General features: G+C 30.7%; 1 protein-coding gene across 6 annotated transcripts in view; it reads left to right on the forward strand.

Moving 5' to 3' along the window:
• The first annotated feature begins 977 nt into the window (after positions 1 to 977).
• Positions 978 to 18,378, forward strand: part of Tmtc4 (Transmembrane O-mannosyltransferase targeting cadherins 4) — a 56,126-nt gene continuing 38,725 nt past the window's right edge. Inside the window, exons 1-6 of one of the 6 annotated variants that reach the window (XM_016062119.5) lie at positions 978 to 1,360; positions 7,850 to 8,159; positions 11,495 to 11,687; positions 11,916 to 12,000; positions 13,987 to 14,093; positions 16,479 to 16,595. In XM_016062119.5, the coding sequence (XP_015917605.2) occupies positions 7,876 to 8,159; positions 11,495 to 11,687; positions 11,916 to 12,000; positions 13,987 to 14,093; positions 16,479 to 16,595 (786 nt within the window). In that variant the 5' untranslated portion in view covers positions 978 to 1,360; positions 7,850 to 7,875. The remainder of the gene's footprint in view (positions 1,361 to 7,849; positions 8,160 to 11,494; positions 11,688 to 11,915; positions 12,001 to 13,986; positions 14,094 to 16,478; positions 16,596 to 18,378) is intronic. The other 5 variants (XR_006226715.3, XM_016062121.5, XR_011638238.2 and 2 more) reach the window with 5 other exon arrangements.

Genomic DNA, 18,378 nt, shown 5'->3' on the forward strand with positions numbered 1-18,378 from the left:
CGTAATTATATGTATTTCATTGTGAAGAATTTTTATTATGCATTTGGAATGAGAAAATTTAATCTATTCTTTTCGTCCTAATTACGCATCTGAAATGCTGAATTTAGCGATAAAAGCAGTAAGTAATGTATTGCAATAAAAATACATTATAAAATTTCGTTACATTTGAGATTGCAAACTTTTTAGGTAATTGCCATAAGATCTTCATCCTAATTAAAAAATAATAAAAATAAGGTTAAAGTAAAACATTTAAATGCCTAAGCTTTCTGAGAAACGTTTTCCTCAGATCCATCTTAAATGCATTCTGTATTGAAAAATGCATAGTTCATTTAAATCTTCATCCTATTGAAAAATGAATAAAATGTTTAAATCAAATATGAATTATATTTCAGAAACAAAGAAAAGAAACTGCGGTGCATTATAAGACTTTTTAAAATTATTATTCAATGTAATCTCATTAATTTTGAGTCAAACAGATTTTTTTTAAAAAAAAAGAATAAAAGGATTAATAACTTTAGATTAGACGTTTGCAAAACGTGTGTTTTATCTTTAGGAACTGACACCGTGAGTACGTTATTCAAGAACTAATATTTTGTACACGTTATTTAAGCCAATGAGCAAATTTGAGCCAATGAGGAGGAAGAGACGTAAACGTCATGATTCGAGAAAAACTGGTTCCCTCCGCCAGAAACGTTATCTTCCTTCCTCGGCGACTCTTCGCCAACTTGTCGTAGTTATGATAATATCCCCAGTTCATGAAAAGATACTCTTAACCTGCAACACATCTAGAAATACAAAACATAAAGACGGACAAATCACAATTCGGGCAACAATTGCTTATCATTATACCAGCAATAAATCGTATTCACCATTTTCACACTCAAAAAATCGGGCATCCAAGCTCTTGGCGATAGAATTCGTTTGGCAATCACCCATTTCAGCTGATCGCCAAAGTTTAGGGTTATAAGGCGGCTGGCATTCAAGACAGTGCGTTCAGACAAACAGGTGCATGGCACTTCGAAAGAAACCGAAACTAACGGAAAGAGACTCTTAACCGTACTCATCTAGTTTAGCTCTGACCAATCAGAGTAGGGATTTGGGCAAGTTTTAGGAACGTACTCAAAACAAAAATAAATTATTCTGTTAAAATTTTAGTGGGCTCTGTTGGTTTCTCATTCATTACTTTTCTTTTTAGTTTAGGCTTTATTTTGAGTAATTTCCTTTTGTCATGCATTTTTGGTGCGTTCGGATTTTATCTATATATTATCTTGGGTAATATTTTCGTTTGCGTGGAATATTAAAATGCTACTTAAACTGTATTTTAAGTTTAAGGACAAATCAAAAAGTAACCCGTAAAATGGTGAGTTTTGTTTTACTAAATATCCTGGATTCAATTTTTAATTTAAAACGTTTTAAAACTTAAATAATCTTTTGAAGATTTATTACTTATTAAATCTGGTTTGTTGTAGGTAGCAGAAGCTCAAATGTCAGTTTAACATTTTTCTGCCTTGCTATTACTAAATATTTTAATAAATCTTTATCTGTTAAATCAGAGAGTAGTTTTTTATGCTTTTTTTTCAATTTAATACGAGGAAAATTTTTGCTTTTTTCGGAATGTTTCCCTAATTATTTTTTAATTAATTTAGTGTGCTAGACACTTAAAAAAACATCACAGAAAGGGACCAACTCGAAAGGTTCAACTCGTAGCCACCCCGGGCAAATATCTACATGTATCATTTATTTATTTATTTTTTAAAAATTTGCATGTTTAAAATCTATTTGTCAACTTGGCGATTGTAGTTGACCTGACAAATCACGATGCGGAAATATCCCTGACTTCTGCGAATCAGTAATTTATAATTCAGACAAAATTTCCTCGGAGTTCCGCTTATATAAAAAACTTAAATTTCTCTACTTGTGTAAAATCTTGTCAGTGAGACATTTATTCCGTCTTACCAGCACTGTCCTAAGTTCTCATGAAGGGGATATATTCTGGATCTGTCACGCAACTACAATCGCCAAGATTTTAAACTTTAAAATTTTTTTTTTTTAAAAATTTTTAGATTTTTACCCTGGGTTGGATACGAGTTATTCCATTCGAGTTAATTGAGTTCTGTGATGTTTTTTTTAAGTTTCTCTCGGGGGCCGCTGCCCGGTAGTTACCAAGACTTGAGAGATTATTCTGCCACAGATCAAGATATGGAAGTCTCTCCTTTCTCATTCATGCACTATAACTACTTTTTTTACTCATATTTGTAAATAAGAGAATAAATGCAACTTCGCTTAAGCTTCGAAAACATGAGAGTGAAGAAAAAAATCTGTAATCAAATTTTTGGCAGTTACAGCTGCTGATTTTCACATCTTTATTAAATTCTCGTTATTTTTAGTACACTTTTATTTATTATAACTTGTGAGTCTCAAAACGTTTATTTAATTAACTAAGTTTTGACACGTGTGATTTTGTTGTAAATATGGCTGGTTTTATTATTAATCTTTTTTTCAGTTATTGCTGTAGATTTCACAGTTCTTAATTTTTTGGCAATAACTTGCAAAGTGGAGTAATATGTAATTTTTTTCAGTACTGTATATTCTTTTATGTATGTTAAAAAAATGAGTCACTATTTATCTTCTTTGTACCAAAAGAAAAAAAATTAGTACTAAAAAACACAAAAAAACTACATGAATAAAAGTAATTGAGATAATTTCTTCCACCAATCACATGTCTCGTATCATGATCTGCTGCACCTAATGTAATCGCCAAGGTGCCAAATGAATTTTAAACTTGCAAATTTTTTTTAAATAAAAACCTGTGAATGTGTTTCTCCAGGGATGACTAAGAGATATGCTCATTGAGTTAGTCTACTGCTGTGATGGTTTTTTTTTATTTCTCCCAAGCCGTTACCTGGAAGTTGCTAAGACTTGGCAATTATTTTGTTGCAGATCACTATACGGAAATCTTCCCAGCCTTTTTAAAAAAAATCCACTTTCTTAAGTTCTTGGAAAAAAGAGTTAAACGCCAAATTTTGTCAACTTCAGGGTAGCATGCTGCAAGAAACTAAAAAAGATATCCTGGAAGGGGACAAACTTGATGGGTATAGCTCACAGCCCTTTTGGGGATATTTCAGTATCGTGATGAGTCTCGCTAACTGCAATTGCCAAGGCATCAAATGGATAGAGAGGGATGGCGTCAACTTGCAGCTGCTGCCAGAAGTTGTCAAGTTTTAGTGATTATTCTGCCACAGTTCACGATACCTAAATCCCCTCACCCTAGGCAAACCTCTGCTAGTTTTTTTTTTTTTAATTGCAAAGTTAAAACCCATTTGGTGCCTTGGCAATTATAGTTGGTGATACACGAGAGAAGATTTCCAGATTGTGCTCTACGGCAGAATGATCGCGCAGTCTGGGCAAGTGCAGCTGCCTGCGTGAAACTAAAAAAACATCACAGAAGGAGATCAACTCAAAGGGTATGACTCATAGCCTCCCCATCCCCACGCAAATTTATGTTTTTTTTTCTTTTCTTTTAAATTTTCTAGTTTAAAATCCATTTGGCGCCTTTGCGATTGTAGTTGGTGCCAATGATCATGATGCTTAAATATCCCCTACTTATGTAAACGCAATTTATAATTACTTTCAGCGAGATTTAAAATCGTACTTCGCAATCCATATTCACAACATTTAAAATTATGCATCAAGATTTGTATTCACGCATTTTAAAATTATAAATAGTGATCTGAAGTAACACAGTTTTAAAATCATACTGCAATTCATGTCTGAGCAATTTAAAATTCTTACTTAGGCTTTTATATTCACACAATTTAAAAAACACTCTTTGAGATTCGTATTCACGCTGTATAAAATTACAAATCGAGATTCATGTTCATGTGATTTTAAAATATCACATCAGAATTCACATTCATGCGATTTTAAAAAAATTATACATTGAGATTAAATTAACACAATTTTTAAAAAAAATGCATTGAATTTTTCATTAAAATTTTGATAATATTCTATGGATATATGTTTCCTAATTACGCATTTATTTTCCTCAAATATCAGGAATCTTATTAATTATTTAAAATGTGATTTGCACATAACATTTTTGATTTTCAGTTTTTTTAGTTCTTACCAAACTCATTCTTGTTCTATTAAAGGAGCAACTTTTGTTCTGAAAGCAATTGGTAATAAATTATTTATTTGTAGGATACACAGAAATAAAACATACTCATAGTTGTTAACAGTAACATATAATTAAAAAATATTAAGCTAATTAATTTTAATTTTCATATTATTAAATGTAAAGTGTAATTACTATTTCATCTGTATATATGTGAAAAGTTCATTCATTCAGTATAAAGTTGCACTACTTAAACAAAGTTTTAATGTTACTATTTTCCACTTAAATATTGTGTAACTCATATTTTCTGGTGAGTGCATTTTTAACATTGGTAATTTTTCCATTCTAAGTAGAAGTATTTGTTTGCAAAGCAATGTTTCAACACTTCATTTTTAAGCCTAATTTTGCTAGTTTTTCATATTAGTTATACAGGAAATTTTTTTTTTTGCAGATTAGACTTACATTTTATTTTATTGGAAATTTTTTTTTTTTTTTTTACAAAAATTACGCTCGCCATCGTCTTCTCAGACATAAGGCGTCTTGCAGTCCAATACAGCTCTGAAGTAGCTCCAGAAGGTGAGAGGGCACAAAAGTCATCACAGGAACGAATGTCAAGAAGAGAGGGGCAATCAAATAGATGCTCCCCAGTCATAGGCGAAGTGTTACAGAGCACAGAAAGAGGTGAATTGACCAGGTTAATTTTAAATAGATGGGCCTGCAAGTATTCATGTCCAATAATTATTCTAAGGCAAGCAACTCCCTCGGCTCTGGGAAGGGGGGAAAGGTGAGAGCGCTGCTGGTTATCAAGAAGGCTAGCCCAGTGCTTTCCATCAGCTAAGTCCCTAAGAGCAGATATTGTTCTGTGCCTGAATTTGCTCTTAAGAAGCCGCCTTGCATTTCTAAGGGGAACTGGATGAGAAGATGTATGCAATGCTAAAGCCTCTCTAGCCAACATGTCAGCCCGTTCATTTCCGTATATGCCACAATGGCCTGGACCACCTCTCTTCCAGAACAAAGAAAAGAGTCAATGCGTTGTTTACACTTAAATTCAAGTTCAGATGGGTATAAATTACAGTGTTTTCACTACAGTGCGAAAACGCGAGAATTTCACATATTTTTTTCTTTTCTCACATTAAAAAATTATTACCGCGCGCATTCTATCAACCAATTTCAAAATTTTCGCATTTCTTGCAAATCAGTATCACTTTTCTTCCTGGATCTTTCATTATTTTCAACATCTGCCCCATTATCTAGCTTCCCTATTTACCAGTATTGTTCAGAACCTTTAAGAACACCATCCCTCGGAACCACGGAACCTCTTTCAGAACGCATTTCTCTGCAACCACGTGTTTACCGTAGGTATCAAAGTTTCTCAATGTAAGAAGTTCAAATTTTTTGTGCATTAATGTAAGATGGACAAATACCTTGTAAAGGCAACATCTTCTACTCCGAAACGGACAAATGAAAATGAAACAAATGTGGGTAGAAACGATCAAAACGAAACAAACACGCATTTGAGCAACCTAATGAGAATAGCTGATGAAGAAGCAGATGTAGAACATTTTCCATAAGATGATGCAAAAAAAATATTCAATGCTTTAAAAATTAGAAGATGTTAAAATGTATTATAATTAAAGAAATGATTTTTTTTCAAGTCTCTGTGTTTTTTTGTTTTTTTTAAATTTTTGGATATCTCACTTAATTGTTTGAAATCTCACCCTGTTTTTGAGAAAGGGTGAGAAATTCTCACCCATTTTTTTTTCTGCGATGAAATCACTGAATTATATTCAGAAATGGTCTGAATAGCAGCCTGAGAATCGACAAAGATAACAATGTTTTGTTCAGATGGTTCACCAATAGCTGTAATAGCGATAAGGATTGCAAACATTTCTCCATCAAAATTATCTGCCCAAGTGTCAAGAGGTTCTCTAAGGCTGAAATATTTCCATTAAGCACCGGCACCAGCTCTACCAGTTGAAAGAGTGGCGGATGCATCAGGAAAAACCTGCAGCCATTGCTGGCAAGGGTATCTCTCGTGTATAGTGGTCAGAGTGATAGGATACAACTCGGTCTGGTGGAAGTCCGATTTCCGAACAGGCAGTACCAAGTCGAATCTGGCAGTGGCATATCTCAGAAGGCCCGTAAAAAAAAAGGCGGCCTATAGATGCAAAGTTTGGAGTTGGAGATCTCAAAGATCTCTGCAAGTCTCCGGTACTCAAAAGGAAAAGAATGTTGAGATTTAAGTCTAGTTTGAGGAAGATTGTAGTACGGCCAAAAGTGCTCATTTCTCAACAATCTTTCACCAAGAAAAAAAGGCAGCATAAGTTCGTTTGTCAGATAGATTATAAATTTCTTTCTGTAGCTACATGGCTGGAATAGGGGTTGAGATCGCAGAACCAGTGATGAGTCTAAGTGCTTTGTTTTGAACCAAATTGAGTTTTGATAACGCACTGTCCGAGGCAGTAACAAGGATTTCTGAACCATAGTCAAATACTGGTTTAATGTAAGAAGTAAAAGTGGAAGCAGGGACACTTTGGGATGAACCCCAATTTATTCCAGCGAGACGTTTTAATAGACTAAGGCGATTTGTTACGCTATCTGCCACTTGATTTATGTATTTAGTCCAGGTCAGTCTGGTATCAAGAGTTGTGCCCAAGTAGGTAGCACAATCAGTCTGACCCATTGTACTATTTTTGTTTACCAAGTTAGCATTAAATTTTTCAGTACTAAGGTTAAAAAGTTCAAAATTTGTCTTTTCCGGGTTTACCTTGAATTCGTTGTCCAGGGTCCAGGTTGCCAGGGCCTCTAAAGCCAAATTGAGTGTTTCCTCCAGCATAGAGATATCAGAGACAGTAGACCAAATAACAAGGTCATCGGCATACAACAATGATTCAGTCTCTGGAACAGCATTTTTAATGAAGCTCAAAAGGTCATTTACCATAACATTAAAGAGGACAGGACTTAAAACTGAGCCCTGTGGAAGGCCCTGCCTGGTTTGCCGTTTGAGGGATTCTGTAGCTACATGGCCTTGATTGAGAGTTGCTATATTTAATGTTCAAGAATCTTTGTGAAAGAAAATCACTAATCCACTTACAAAGATTTCCATACACTTTCTTATGAAGCAACTTCCTAAGAAGCAATTTTCTCCAAACTCTGTCAAACACCTATTTAAAATCAACGAAGACAGCAAGTGTACTTTGCTTCCTCTGGAAGCCGCCGTTATAATACGTTGATATTCCTAAAAAATAAAAATGCAGCTGAAAACTAGTTCGAGATAAAAGAAAGCAGAAAAGCAACTTACCGGCATGGAGTAACAGTTAAAATGCCTTAAAAATAGATATACTGATCTAAAAGTTAATAAAAATTCGCTTAAGATTTGAAACTGTGCTTATAGCTTAAATCGTACGAAAAATTTTAAAAATATATTTGGTACAAAAAATATGAAGCAAATTACATTTCAGTGCTGCAATCTATGAAAAAAACACTTGAATAAAAGATATTTGAAAAATTTAAGTAACGAAACCCTTAATAGGAAGGAAAAATATTAAAATTAAATTGTAAAAAAAAAAAACTGAATTGCAATGTCTAAATTAGTATGAACTTGTTTATTCAAAACTTTCAGGTAGTTTTTTTGGCTTTGTTGTAAATCTTTTTAATGTTCTTTTTTCTTAAATATATTTCTTCTGTATTATTATGTCCTAATAGATTATGCCAGAATTTTTATTTTTCATTTAGGTTTCTGATTATTTGCAGTTGATATAATGACTGAAAGTATCCAGAAAAAATCTTGGGATGATCCACTTCCAGTACCCACTAGTCTCCTTCCTTGGTCATCATTTATAGTCTTCTTATGTGCAGTCATTTGTTTCAGCAACAGTATTGAGGGGGAATTCGTCTTCGATGATTCTGAGGCAGTTATTAATAATTTTGATTTGAAGCCTGATACTCCTCTTTCAAGCATATTTCAGAATGATTTTTGGGGTACAAAACTTACTCACAACACAAGTCATAAATCATATCGCCCTTTAACCGTATTAACATTTAGGTAAACATTTTTTTTTTTAATATGGTGTGTTCTATAGTCATTACTCTTAGCACAGTGTACTTTTTGAAATTCAAGCTCTGAAGTAAAAAATTTTGAGATATTTAAAGTTGGAATCCAAAAAATTATGCATACATTGCTAATTGCAAAAAATTCTGTGTCACTGGTTGGTATTTAGCTAAAATATTTAGTTAGAAATTAACTACCTTAAAATTCCTTAATTTTGAAAAGGATTTGCAAGTATAATAAATTAAAATAGTTATTAACATTCTCTAAATATGAAAAGCTTTGAATAAGGAAATAACTGATTTTTTTTATTTTAATTTTATTTGATAGATTTTATTAAATCAATCATCTGAGCTAGAATGTTAGAAATCAGATCAGTTTTAAAAAATTATACATCATTGTGCACAGAAGCCTTCTAAATTAAATGAGTATGATGAGTTATAATGAAAGTTGAGAGTAAAGTGGAAAAGCCTCACGATTGTTATGTTTAACTTTTTTGTCATTGGCAGTATTTTGGTTTTATTGAAAACATTTCTACAGAGGAGTCAACTGTCAAGCTTTTCGTTCAGAACCTTTCACCAATTAAGTATTATATAAATATATATATTTATACCAACAGCAAATGAGTTATTTTCTGGAAGTAAAAGCTCGAGGACTGTGGTAGATAAAAGGTGTGTATTTTGCGACAAAAACCACGAGAGTAAAGATTGTTTTACGGCAGCCAAATTGGCTTACCATCAAAAGCAAGAACTAATTAAGAATAAGAAAGCTTGCTTTATATGTCTTAAGTTTGGACATAAAGCAAAATATTGCAAATCAAGTGTTAACTGTCTAATTTGTGCTAAGAGACATTGGTCGATCACGTGTGCAGAATTATCGCCAAACAAGCACGAAGTAAAATATGAAAAAGTAATTGATTCGAGTGAATGCCAAAATGTAATATTTGCGAATTCTTGCTGTTCTGGAGAGATATTCCTTCAAACTTTAATGGTAAATATTGAGAGTAAAGATGGAAAACGTGCTATAAGAGCATTAATTGACGCTGGCTCTCAACGCTCATATATTCTGAAGAGCACTGTTGAGGAACTGAAATTTCGCCAAATTGATACTCAAACATTGATTCATAGCTTATTTGGAGGGTCAAAATCAAGCAGCGAAATTCATAATCTTTTTTCTATTAAAGTTACCGATTTGAAAAATAGTTATAGTTGTAATATGCATGTTTTGGATCAACATAAAATTTGCAGTTTTGTTCCACGACTTCATGATGGACCTTGGATGCCGGAAATGGTACTGACCTCTCACTTATGTCTCAGAACAAGGGGATGAACTCATTCTATTGACGCCAGCTATGTTATTGAAAGAAATAGATGATGTCAGAGTGCCAGATTTAGATCAACTTGATCAAGTAAATTTGAATAAAAGATTAAGGTACCAGCAAAATTTGCGCAATGCTTTAAGAGAAAGATTTAGAAGTGAGTACCTTGGGCAATTATTACAACGACCATCAAAGAGTAAACCGATTGAACCTTTGAAAGTAGGAGATATTGTTTTAATCGAAACTGACGGTAAAAAAAGAACTTTATGGCCAATGGCTAAAATAATAGATGTTTTTCCTGGTAAAGATGGGCAAGTACGAGTGGTTCGCCTTAAAACTTCATCCTGTGAACTCGTCAGGCCTGCGCAGAAGATTTTTCCACTCGAAATTTCCTCACCCACTGGACCTAATCTAATGAATAATGACGCATGCAAGAATAAACCAGAGAAGGACTTGCAGGTAGTTGGAAAAACAGTAAGAACGAGAAGTGGAAGACTTATTAAAGTGCCAATTAAATTTTTGAGCTGAAAAACTTGGACTTTCGGAACAGTATTTTAACATTATAATTTTCATTCATTTTACTCATAGAAATAAAATTAGTTTTGATTAGTAAAGTAAACCTCCAATCAAAACGGTGGGAGGATTGTTACGTTTTGAAATACGAATTGGATAGGTTTTGTATAATGGAGAGTTGGGTGAAAGCGTTTTTATTTGTCTTCAAATAACTTTTGACTTATACAATGGAACTCGAGTTTATGTTTTTTGAAATATGTTGAAATTTTGTATTCTTTTTTAAGAATTTGGTTTAATAAAATATAGGAGTGGAAGAAATAGGGTATATTTCTTGCTGTACTCCTATATTTTATTAAACCAAATTCTTAAAAAAGAATACAAAATTTCAACATATTTCTAAAAACATAAACTCGAGTTCCATTGTATAAGTCAAAAGTTATTTGAAGACAAATAAAAACGCTTTCACCCAACTCTCCATTATACAAAACCTATCCAATTCTTATTTCAAAACGTAACAATCTCCATGAGCACCTCAAACACAGATGCCTGATTACTTACTTCAGCTATTATGGTTCATGTTAGAGATATAAATTTTTAGAATATGTTGTTGAGCACTATCAAAGTAAACAAACTTTATTTAACAGACAGAAAGTAGATAAATTCAAAAATAATTAAAATAAACAGTCCATCACCAATAATCCTGTCTAGATGATTAAGAAGAGAAGTACACAATAAATGTTTTAAAGTTAACATTAAAAAAGGAAGCCATGGAGAAAATTAAGAATCACAAATTTTTGTTAGACATAATAAACACACTTATTAAAGCTTGTACACATTATACAAAGCATTGCCCTTTTTTTTTCCTCGTAGCATTTCAAATACGTTTTTTAATATGCATGTCAGTTAAAGGTCAGAATTGACTGTTACATAGTCAATCCTTGGGTGACTCATTAAAAAAAATTTTAGTATTAGAAAATACTTTTCCAATACCTTGAAAATAAATGGGAAAATATTTTTAATACCAATAATGAAGCCAGAGTCCAAAAAATTTAGTTTTAACTTCAGAGCATTCTACATTTCTATTGTTTTAGCTAGGAAATTACAAACAAAGCAATTGGAAAACTCTTTTTATACTTTTAGACCAATTTGGAAGGTATGATTCTTAAAATTTTAAAGTGCGGTGCAGATCTGCCAATTTCTCCAGTGGTTAACCTAAGACTCTCTTCAAATTTTTGCTTTAACTTTTTTAATTTAAAGTAATTTTGACCAGTATGCTATTTTACTAATTCAAATGTTTATATATAAACAATCTGAAAAGCATATTTTTTTAAATATTGATGGAGTTTTAAGAACATTTGCTAACTTGTTATTCAACTAAGAGTTTTAATATAGTGGGGAGTTAATACTTCTTAATTAGTGGTGCAGGGCTTTGATTTAAATTCTTTTCACTTAAATATTTAACTGCTTTATTGACACATTTTGAAATGTTTTTCTTTTCCAGATTGAATCATTTTATCACTGGACTTAACCCATGGAGCTTTCATTTTGTAAATATTTTGCTGCATGGTAGTGTAAGTGCTCTATTTCATAAGGTCATATCTTGTATGTTGAATTCTGCTTTAGATGATGAATCACCAAAAACTGCCTTTTTAAGTGCCTTACTTTTCTCTGTGCACCCTGTTCACACTGAAAGTGTAAGTACACAATATTCGATGTTCATGCCTTTTTCCTAATTAGTCCTAAAAGTTGCATATGCAATGGAATGGTTCAATCTTAAATCAATTTTAAAAAATGTACTACAGTTTTTAAATTCCATAGCAATTTTTTAATATTTCGATGTTAATGGCGAAACAATTTAAATATTAATTTGTATCTTCTTTTGTATAATTCTATAAAAATGTGTAATATATCTGTTTTAATAGGTATCAGCTGTTGTTGGAAGAGCTGATTTGTTATGCGGAATATTTTTTCTGCTGTCCTTTCTTTCATTTATTCATGCATCAAAATGTAAGTTAATTTTACCCATGTATTTAAATCTGATTTGACTTTTGTAGTTTACTACCTTATTATAAATATTTATCATAATTTTTTAATGACATATCTATGAATGATGTTGAAATATTAATTAATACTGTTAAACCATTAATTAGAAAATTATATTTTGAAATTCTACATGTGATTTGCCCATAATGCTGTTATCAAATTTTTCATATTAGCCAAGGCTCGCTTAGAAATCATTGTTACTGTCTAATTCTTGTGTAATAGAAAGTAATTGAGTTTTCATTGGAATACTTCGTTAACATGGTATAGCTAAGCAGGGGCCAGGGTGGACTTGGCTACTCTAGAATTTTCCTTGATCATCCTAGAAATATTGATTGAATTAATAGTAAATTTAATTAACTAATAAAAAGTATTATTTGTATGAAGAGATATAACAGTAAGTTACATTTTCAAATTGTTCAAGAGCATTTTGGTAAAAACACCACTATTTTCATGTCAGCAATAAGATGTTTCTGTGTTTTGTGCTGCTATCTGTAGATCTGCCAACTCTCAAGACTTCAAACCTGAGCCTCAGACTTTTGTTTTCACTCAGGACCTGAAGCTTTCTTCCTAATAAGTATATGAATTGGAGGATCCATGCGCTGTTTGCATACAGCCCTCAAAAAATTTCTTTTAAATGAGGGATTTTGTAATTTAAGTCTAATGTAAGCCTTACATATGCTCCTATGGTAAAGAAAAGAGATAGCTTAGAGGAAAAAGCACATGCTGTTTTCCAAACTGTGTGTCTAAATTTTCAAAAACATTTTTCTAATTTGGAAAAGGATGAAAGAACTATTAATTGATTTCTACATTACAAATTTAAATTTACTTGAAGGTTTTCCAAAAATATTCAAATAAACATGGACACACAGTGGAAGACAGAGGCTTTAAAAAAAGCTGTAAAAATCCTATTGAAAGGAGGTCACCTTCTCAGGTGGAAAATATTCATCAAGTCACGCTAAGAAAGCATGCAGGAGAGAAGTAACCCTTTATCAGTTAAGAGCAAACAAAAAAAAAAAAAACTTACTGAAGAAATCAATCAATCAGTTTAAAGGTTGAAATGCCAAAATAAACAACTCTTTTTAAATTTTTTTTCTTACATTTGTGATTTGTTAATAAAAAGTATGCAGGGATGAGAATCTTCCACTAATTCTTGCTCTAATTTTTGATTTTTCCCAGACTTTCAATTATTGTTTGATTTTAAACAGATTTCCCTACAATATAAAAAAAATTGGATTAGGATTAGGGAGCAATCTTTGTGGACTCTGGAAAAACTCCTGCAATTGTCTGATTTGTTTTTTTAACAATGTGAATTATAAATTTAAGAAAAAATCCATAATTTTTATTCTTTAGACTTGAACGGTATGCAGAGATTCTTGAGGCATGTTTTAAGGGCTGTTTTTAATGAAACACAATATGTATATTACTTTCATTCGCAATGCATTATTAAACATTTTTAGGAAAAGGAGAATGGATTAAACTTTATGATAATTTCAACATTACAAAAAATACTTAGTACAATAAAAATTTTGTTTTTGAATTTTCATCTCTAACAACATTGTCATCTCTTTCTTGCAACCTGCTCTTTGTCAATTTTTCCACATGCTCTTAGTTATGTTACATCATATTTAATGTTACATCATTTGGTTTAATTTAGTCTTTAGTTCTACTCTTATTTTGTTTGGAAATCTTTTTAAAATCAGAGTAAGAAACAATATAACTGCCTATATGTTTTTTCTATCAAAATATTTTGTATTTATGACTGCTGAATTAATGCATCTGTATTTTTCATAAAAATTAATTAAAAATATGGAATTTTTCAGGATTTATAAAAACATTAGAAATATGGCCATTTCAGTTATTTTTGTATTTACTTGTATTAGTATTTTTTTAAAAGGCCTGTTTATTGTTTTCATCAATTTTTTATACTATATTTTCATATCTTTATTTTAGGTTTCTCATTTCATTGGGGACCAAAAATGTCCCTTGTATGGGTTGGTTTTAGTGTCATACTTGCGGGTTTGGCTATGCTATGTAAGGAACAAGGAATAACTATTATCGTAAGTTATTAATTTAAATATTAAAACCTAACCTTTTTTAAAGTGATATATAATGTATGCTGTGACAAAATTCGAGCCCAAACACAGTGTAAAATTAATTTCAAAATCTGTTCTCAGTAAAGAGAGTTTGCCTGCAGTTTTATGTGGCTTAAAAATATGTAAAATACAAAAAACACCCTTTGTCAAATTAGCAGAGTTTCATTATTGAATTTTTAAAAAAACCTAAAACTAATATGAAAAACTCAACCAAAAAGTAATTAAGCTTAAAATAAAAAATGGCTTCATCCTCTTTAGCTTAGCACATTGACAAACAATAGTAACAGTAACATCCTTCAATGAAAGCCATCAATTACTATGACTGATAAAACTTTCAACTGAAAATGAAAATGTGGCCTTTTTATTTCAAACAATCTTGACGAAGCTGATAAATGAACAAGGTCCTTTGAAACTTGTGAAATTTTTTTTTAAATCTCAATGCAAAAAGACTAAAGATTATAATAGTCTGGTCTTTAGTACTATTTCCATTACAATGATCTTTTTAATATAATGACTCGAGCACATTGTTTGGTTTGTTATTCCATTGATGTAATGTTATTTTAATACTCATTACAACCAGTGTTCCCCAAAGTGGGCCCAACTCAGAAAAATCCAGTACCTTTTTTTTTTCAGAGTGGACCCTCTTTAAAAAAAAAAAAAAAAAAAAAACCATCCTTAAACCCACTTAGTTGTTGTTTTTTTTTTCAAGTTTAAATTACATTTCCAATCAAATTTCTTTGCAGTTGCCAAACCTATTTGTTCTTTGAAACTATCGATTGTTGTGTAAATTAAACTTAGTGATTTTAAACTAAAATATTTGAAGAAATACTTATTTCAATAATCTGAATTTTGGGAGACAAAAATACCAACTACAAAAACCAACTGCATAAAAAAAAATGGAGTGTTTGATTAAAAAAAAATTTTTTTTTACTAAATTGTAGAACATTACTTATTAATGTATAAAGCAAATTAAAATTGCTTCAGGTTTCATGAAGAAACCCATATGTGTGTTTTGTTTTTTCTAAAACGCTTGTGTTTTGGCAAATCCTGAGTATGTTCAATCTGAATAATTCATTTCAACACAGCGATCAAAATTAAGTCCAAGTTATCAACCAAAATTAGCAACCATTTAATTCAATAATTGTTGAAACCCACCTAGCTTCAGATCAATGAGTACCAGCTTCTGGAAATAAAGGCTGTTTGTGCTCAGTGCTGACCACATTCATGCCATTGGGCACGAAATTGTGAATCCTTAGCCTGCATGATCCGCCTGACCTACAACGTGCTGTTGGTGGAAGGCTTTTTTAAAAAACTTTTTTAATTCAATAAAGGTTTAAACCACTATTTTTCTTTGTTATTTTTATGTAACTGCATATAAATCTGAAACAACTTGAATTCTCTTTGAATGAAGAAATAGTGACATGACACCTTAGATTCTTATCTTAAGTGGTCGTGATCTATGTTTCAAAAGAGTATATTGAACTGCCATGCAAAAAATCAGTGTGAAATCCCATATATTTTCACTAGGCTTAAAGGTTGCATTTATAATCAATGTAAATTTTTATTGAAAGGGTACAATAAATTCCCCAATCATACTCTAGTTAAAAAAAATTATTCGCTTTGTAAAATATTAATATCCTTGTGTGGTTTTCGGGTTGAAATATTATAGTTACAGTTATCTTGTATATGTTATTTTTTGAGAATGGCTTTCTCAAATTAGGGTATTATTTTAAATGCATTTCTCACTTGTAAAGTATTATTTTTATAGCCTATTTTTATGTATTTAATAACATAAAAAAATTGAATTATCAATATCACCTAACCATGACTAAGCACATAATCATGTTTCTCAGAACTTGATTTTTTAATGGCCATAATGAAAACCCACAGTGAGGCAGTTTTTGTTGCATTAATAAAAAGCAAGCATAATATAAATTTTTTCTAGTTCACTTTTATGGTTTATAATATTTGACAATTCGGGCAAACTTTGCTTTAGTGAGCATTCATATTAAGCAAAAATTTTGTTTTAGTTTATACGTCCTATATACAAATTTGACTATGAAAATAGTTATTATGTGGACAGGTGGAAATAGATTATTGGTTTTCAGACCTAAATTTGACCTATATGTTGAAAATGCAGTTAGTTCAATTATAATATTGAATTATAACTTGTTATATATACTGAAATTTATACATATTGAAATAAAAACTTTTATTTAATGTTTATTTGAATGAAAATTACGTATGTAAAATTAAAATTAAATCTAATAATACGTCACTCGAAATCTAGTTACAATATTATTTTTTTTGGTTCTGTAACACTTATATTTGTAATGCTCTTATTTATAGGGAGTTTGTTGTATTTATGACATTATCATATTTTATAAATGGGATATTCGTTGTACTGGTAGCAACATCACATATAGGAACAAAAATGTGCCAACTTCACCAGGGAGTGATTCTAAGGTAATTTAACAATTTTGTGTATAATAATTTAACTATATTGTAATATTGTAACTTGATTTAATTTGGCCTAACTTATAACTAATGAATTCTAGCTCAAATTTGATTTCAATGTCCTTTTTATTAATCTATGTTCTATACATTTTCTCTTCATCATTCTAAAGCATCCTAAAAGAAATCTCAGTTTACCACAAATTGAGAAAACTGAATTTGTGTCAAATGAAGGATTTGTATGAATTGAATCTGTTGAGAGAGAGAGGACATTACAGAAAACAACAAAAGTCCTAATATGAATAAGTTTTCTTTCGTCTCATTGAGGTACTTCAGAGTTGTGAATGTAAAGAACCATGTTTTCATGAGAAATGGCCACCCATAATGATCCTTAATATATACAATATGGGTACTCATTTCTCCCACACTCTCATAGGTTGTTCTAAGAAATTGATTTTGCTGAATTTCAATATTACAGGTGACGACTAAAATTTTTCTTAAATTTCACTATCAAATACTTCGGTTTACTTTCCTCTGATCGATGCTTATGAAGCAATTAAAACTGTTCATTCTTTTGCAATGTAGGTAAAATAAAATTTCGAATCATGTTTTGGATACAGTTTATAAGTTGAAGGCTTCTGGAAAGTATGTGTGCCAAGACAATGAATTATAGTTACTTAAATAATAGTACTCTTTCTGATATTTTAAACTTCGAATTTCATGAAGGTTTTCTGTCTTGGTTATGTATAAATTAGTAAGCAAATGAACTTAAAATATGAAAATACATATTGATTATTCAAAAATGTTCTTGAAGACAAATTTGTTAAAAAATATAACTTAACAAATCGCATTTTCATTTTACATCTAGTTAATTATTGTCACTTTTGAGAGAGGAAAAAAGTAGTTTTATTACAAAAATCAACATATTTTAAACCCAAAAATAATTTTTCTATTGTATAATATATTGAAAGGAACTTTTTCTGATAGATTAAGCAAATTATTAAATAACAAAGGCAGACATATTTTTTGAAGAATTTCATTGAATTTTACAGATTCTGTTTATTTGATTGCTTTTAATTTTTATATGCATATTTAGTATTTCTTACTTAGTAAGCATAGTATACCAACTTTTGTGTTTCTATTGTTTATAATTGTGGCTAGTACATTTTTTGTTTAGTTATTTTTCTCTTTAAATTATTTTATAATATTAAATTAAGGAATGAATGACAATTTGATAACTTATTAAACTAACATTAATAAATAATTGACATTTTATACAGAAAAAAATTTATTCATGAAATGTTTCTGTATTTTTCATTACATAAAACAGAGATGAATTTCACTACCCCTTATAAGATTTGCTTTTTTGATGTAAACATAGATCCCATGATCTTGTGGTAATCTAATGATCTTCCCCCTTTTTTTGTTTTAGAATTAATTTATCATAGCCTTTGCTAAACTTAACTGGATTATGCAGTATCATTTATATTTGACACAGTATAATTAATTCTGATGAAAAGGTTAACACTCAATTTTAATTTAAAGTGTGCACTTCTATCTCTTGTCCATCGATATAAATAATCTATTTATTTTTAACAGATAATAAATGACCATTTATAATTAGCATGAATAATATGCCAGAATCAATGTTGTGATTCACTGACAGTTTATGACAGTTTCAACTTAGTACATGAAGTGTTTAATTATTTAATCAATATGTTTTGACAATATTTTTTTTGGACTTCACATAATTTAACAAATAATGTGTGAATACATAATTAGCAAAGAATTCATT

This window comes from Parasteatoda tepidariorum, chromosome 11, assembly GCF_982258835.1.
Source record: "Parasteatoda tepidariorum strain Cologne lab strain chromosome 11, Ptep-v5.0, whole genome shotgun sequence".
NCBI lineage: Eukaryota > Metazoa > Arthropoda > Arachnida > Araneae > Theridiidae > Parasteatoda > Parasteatoda tepidariorum.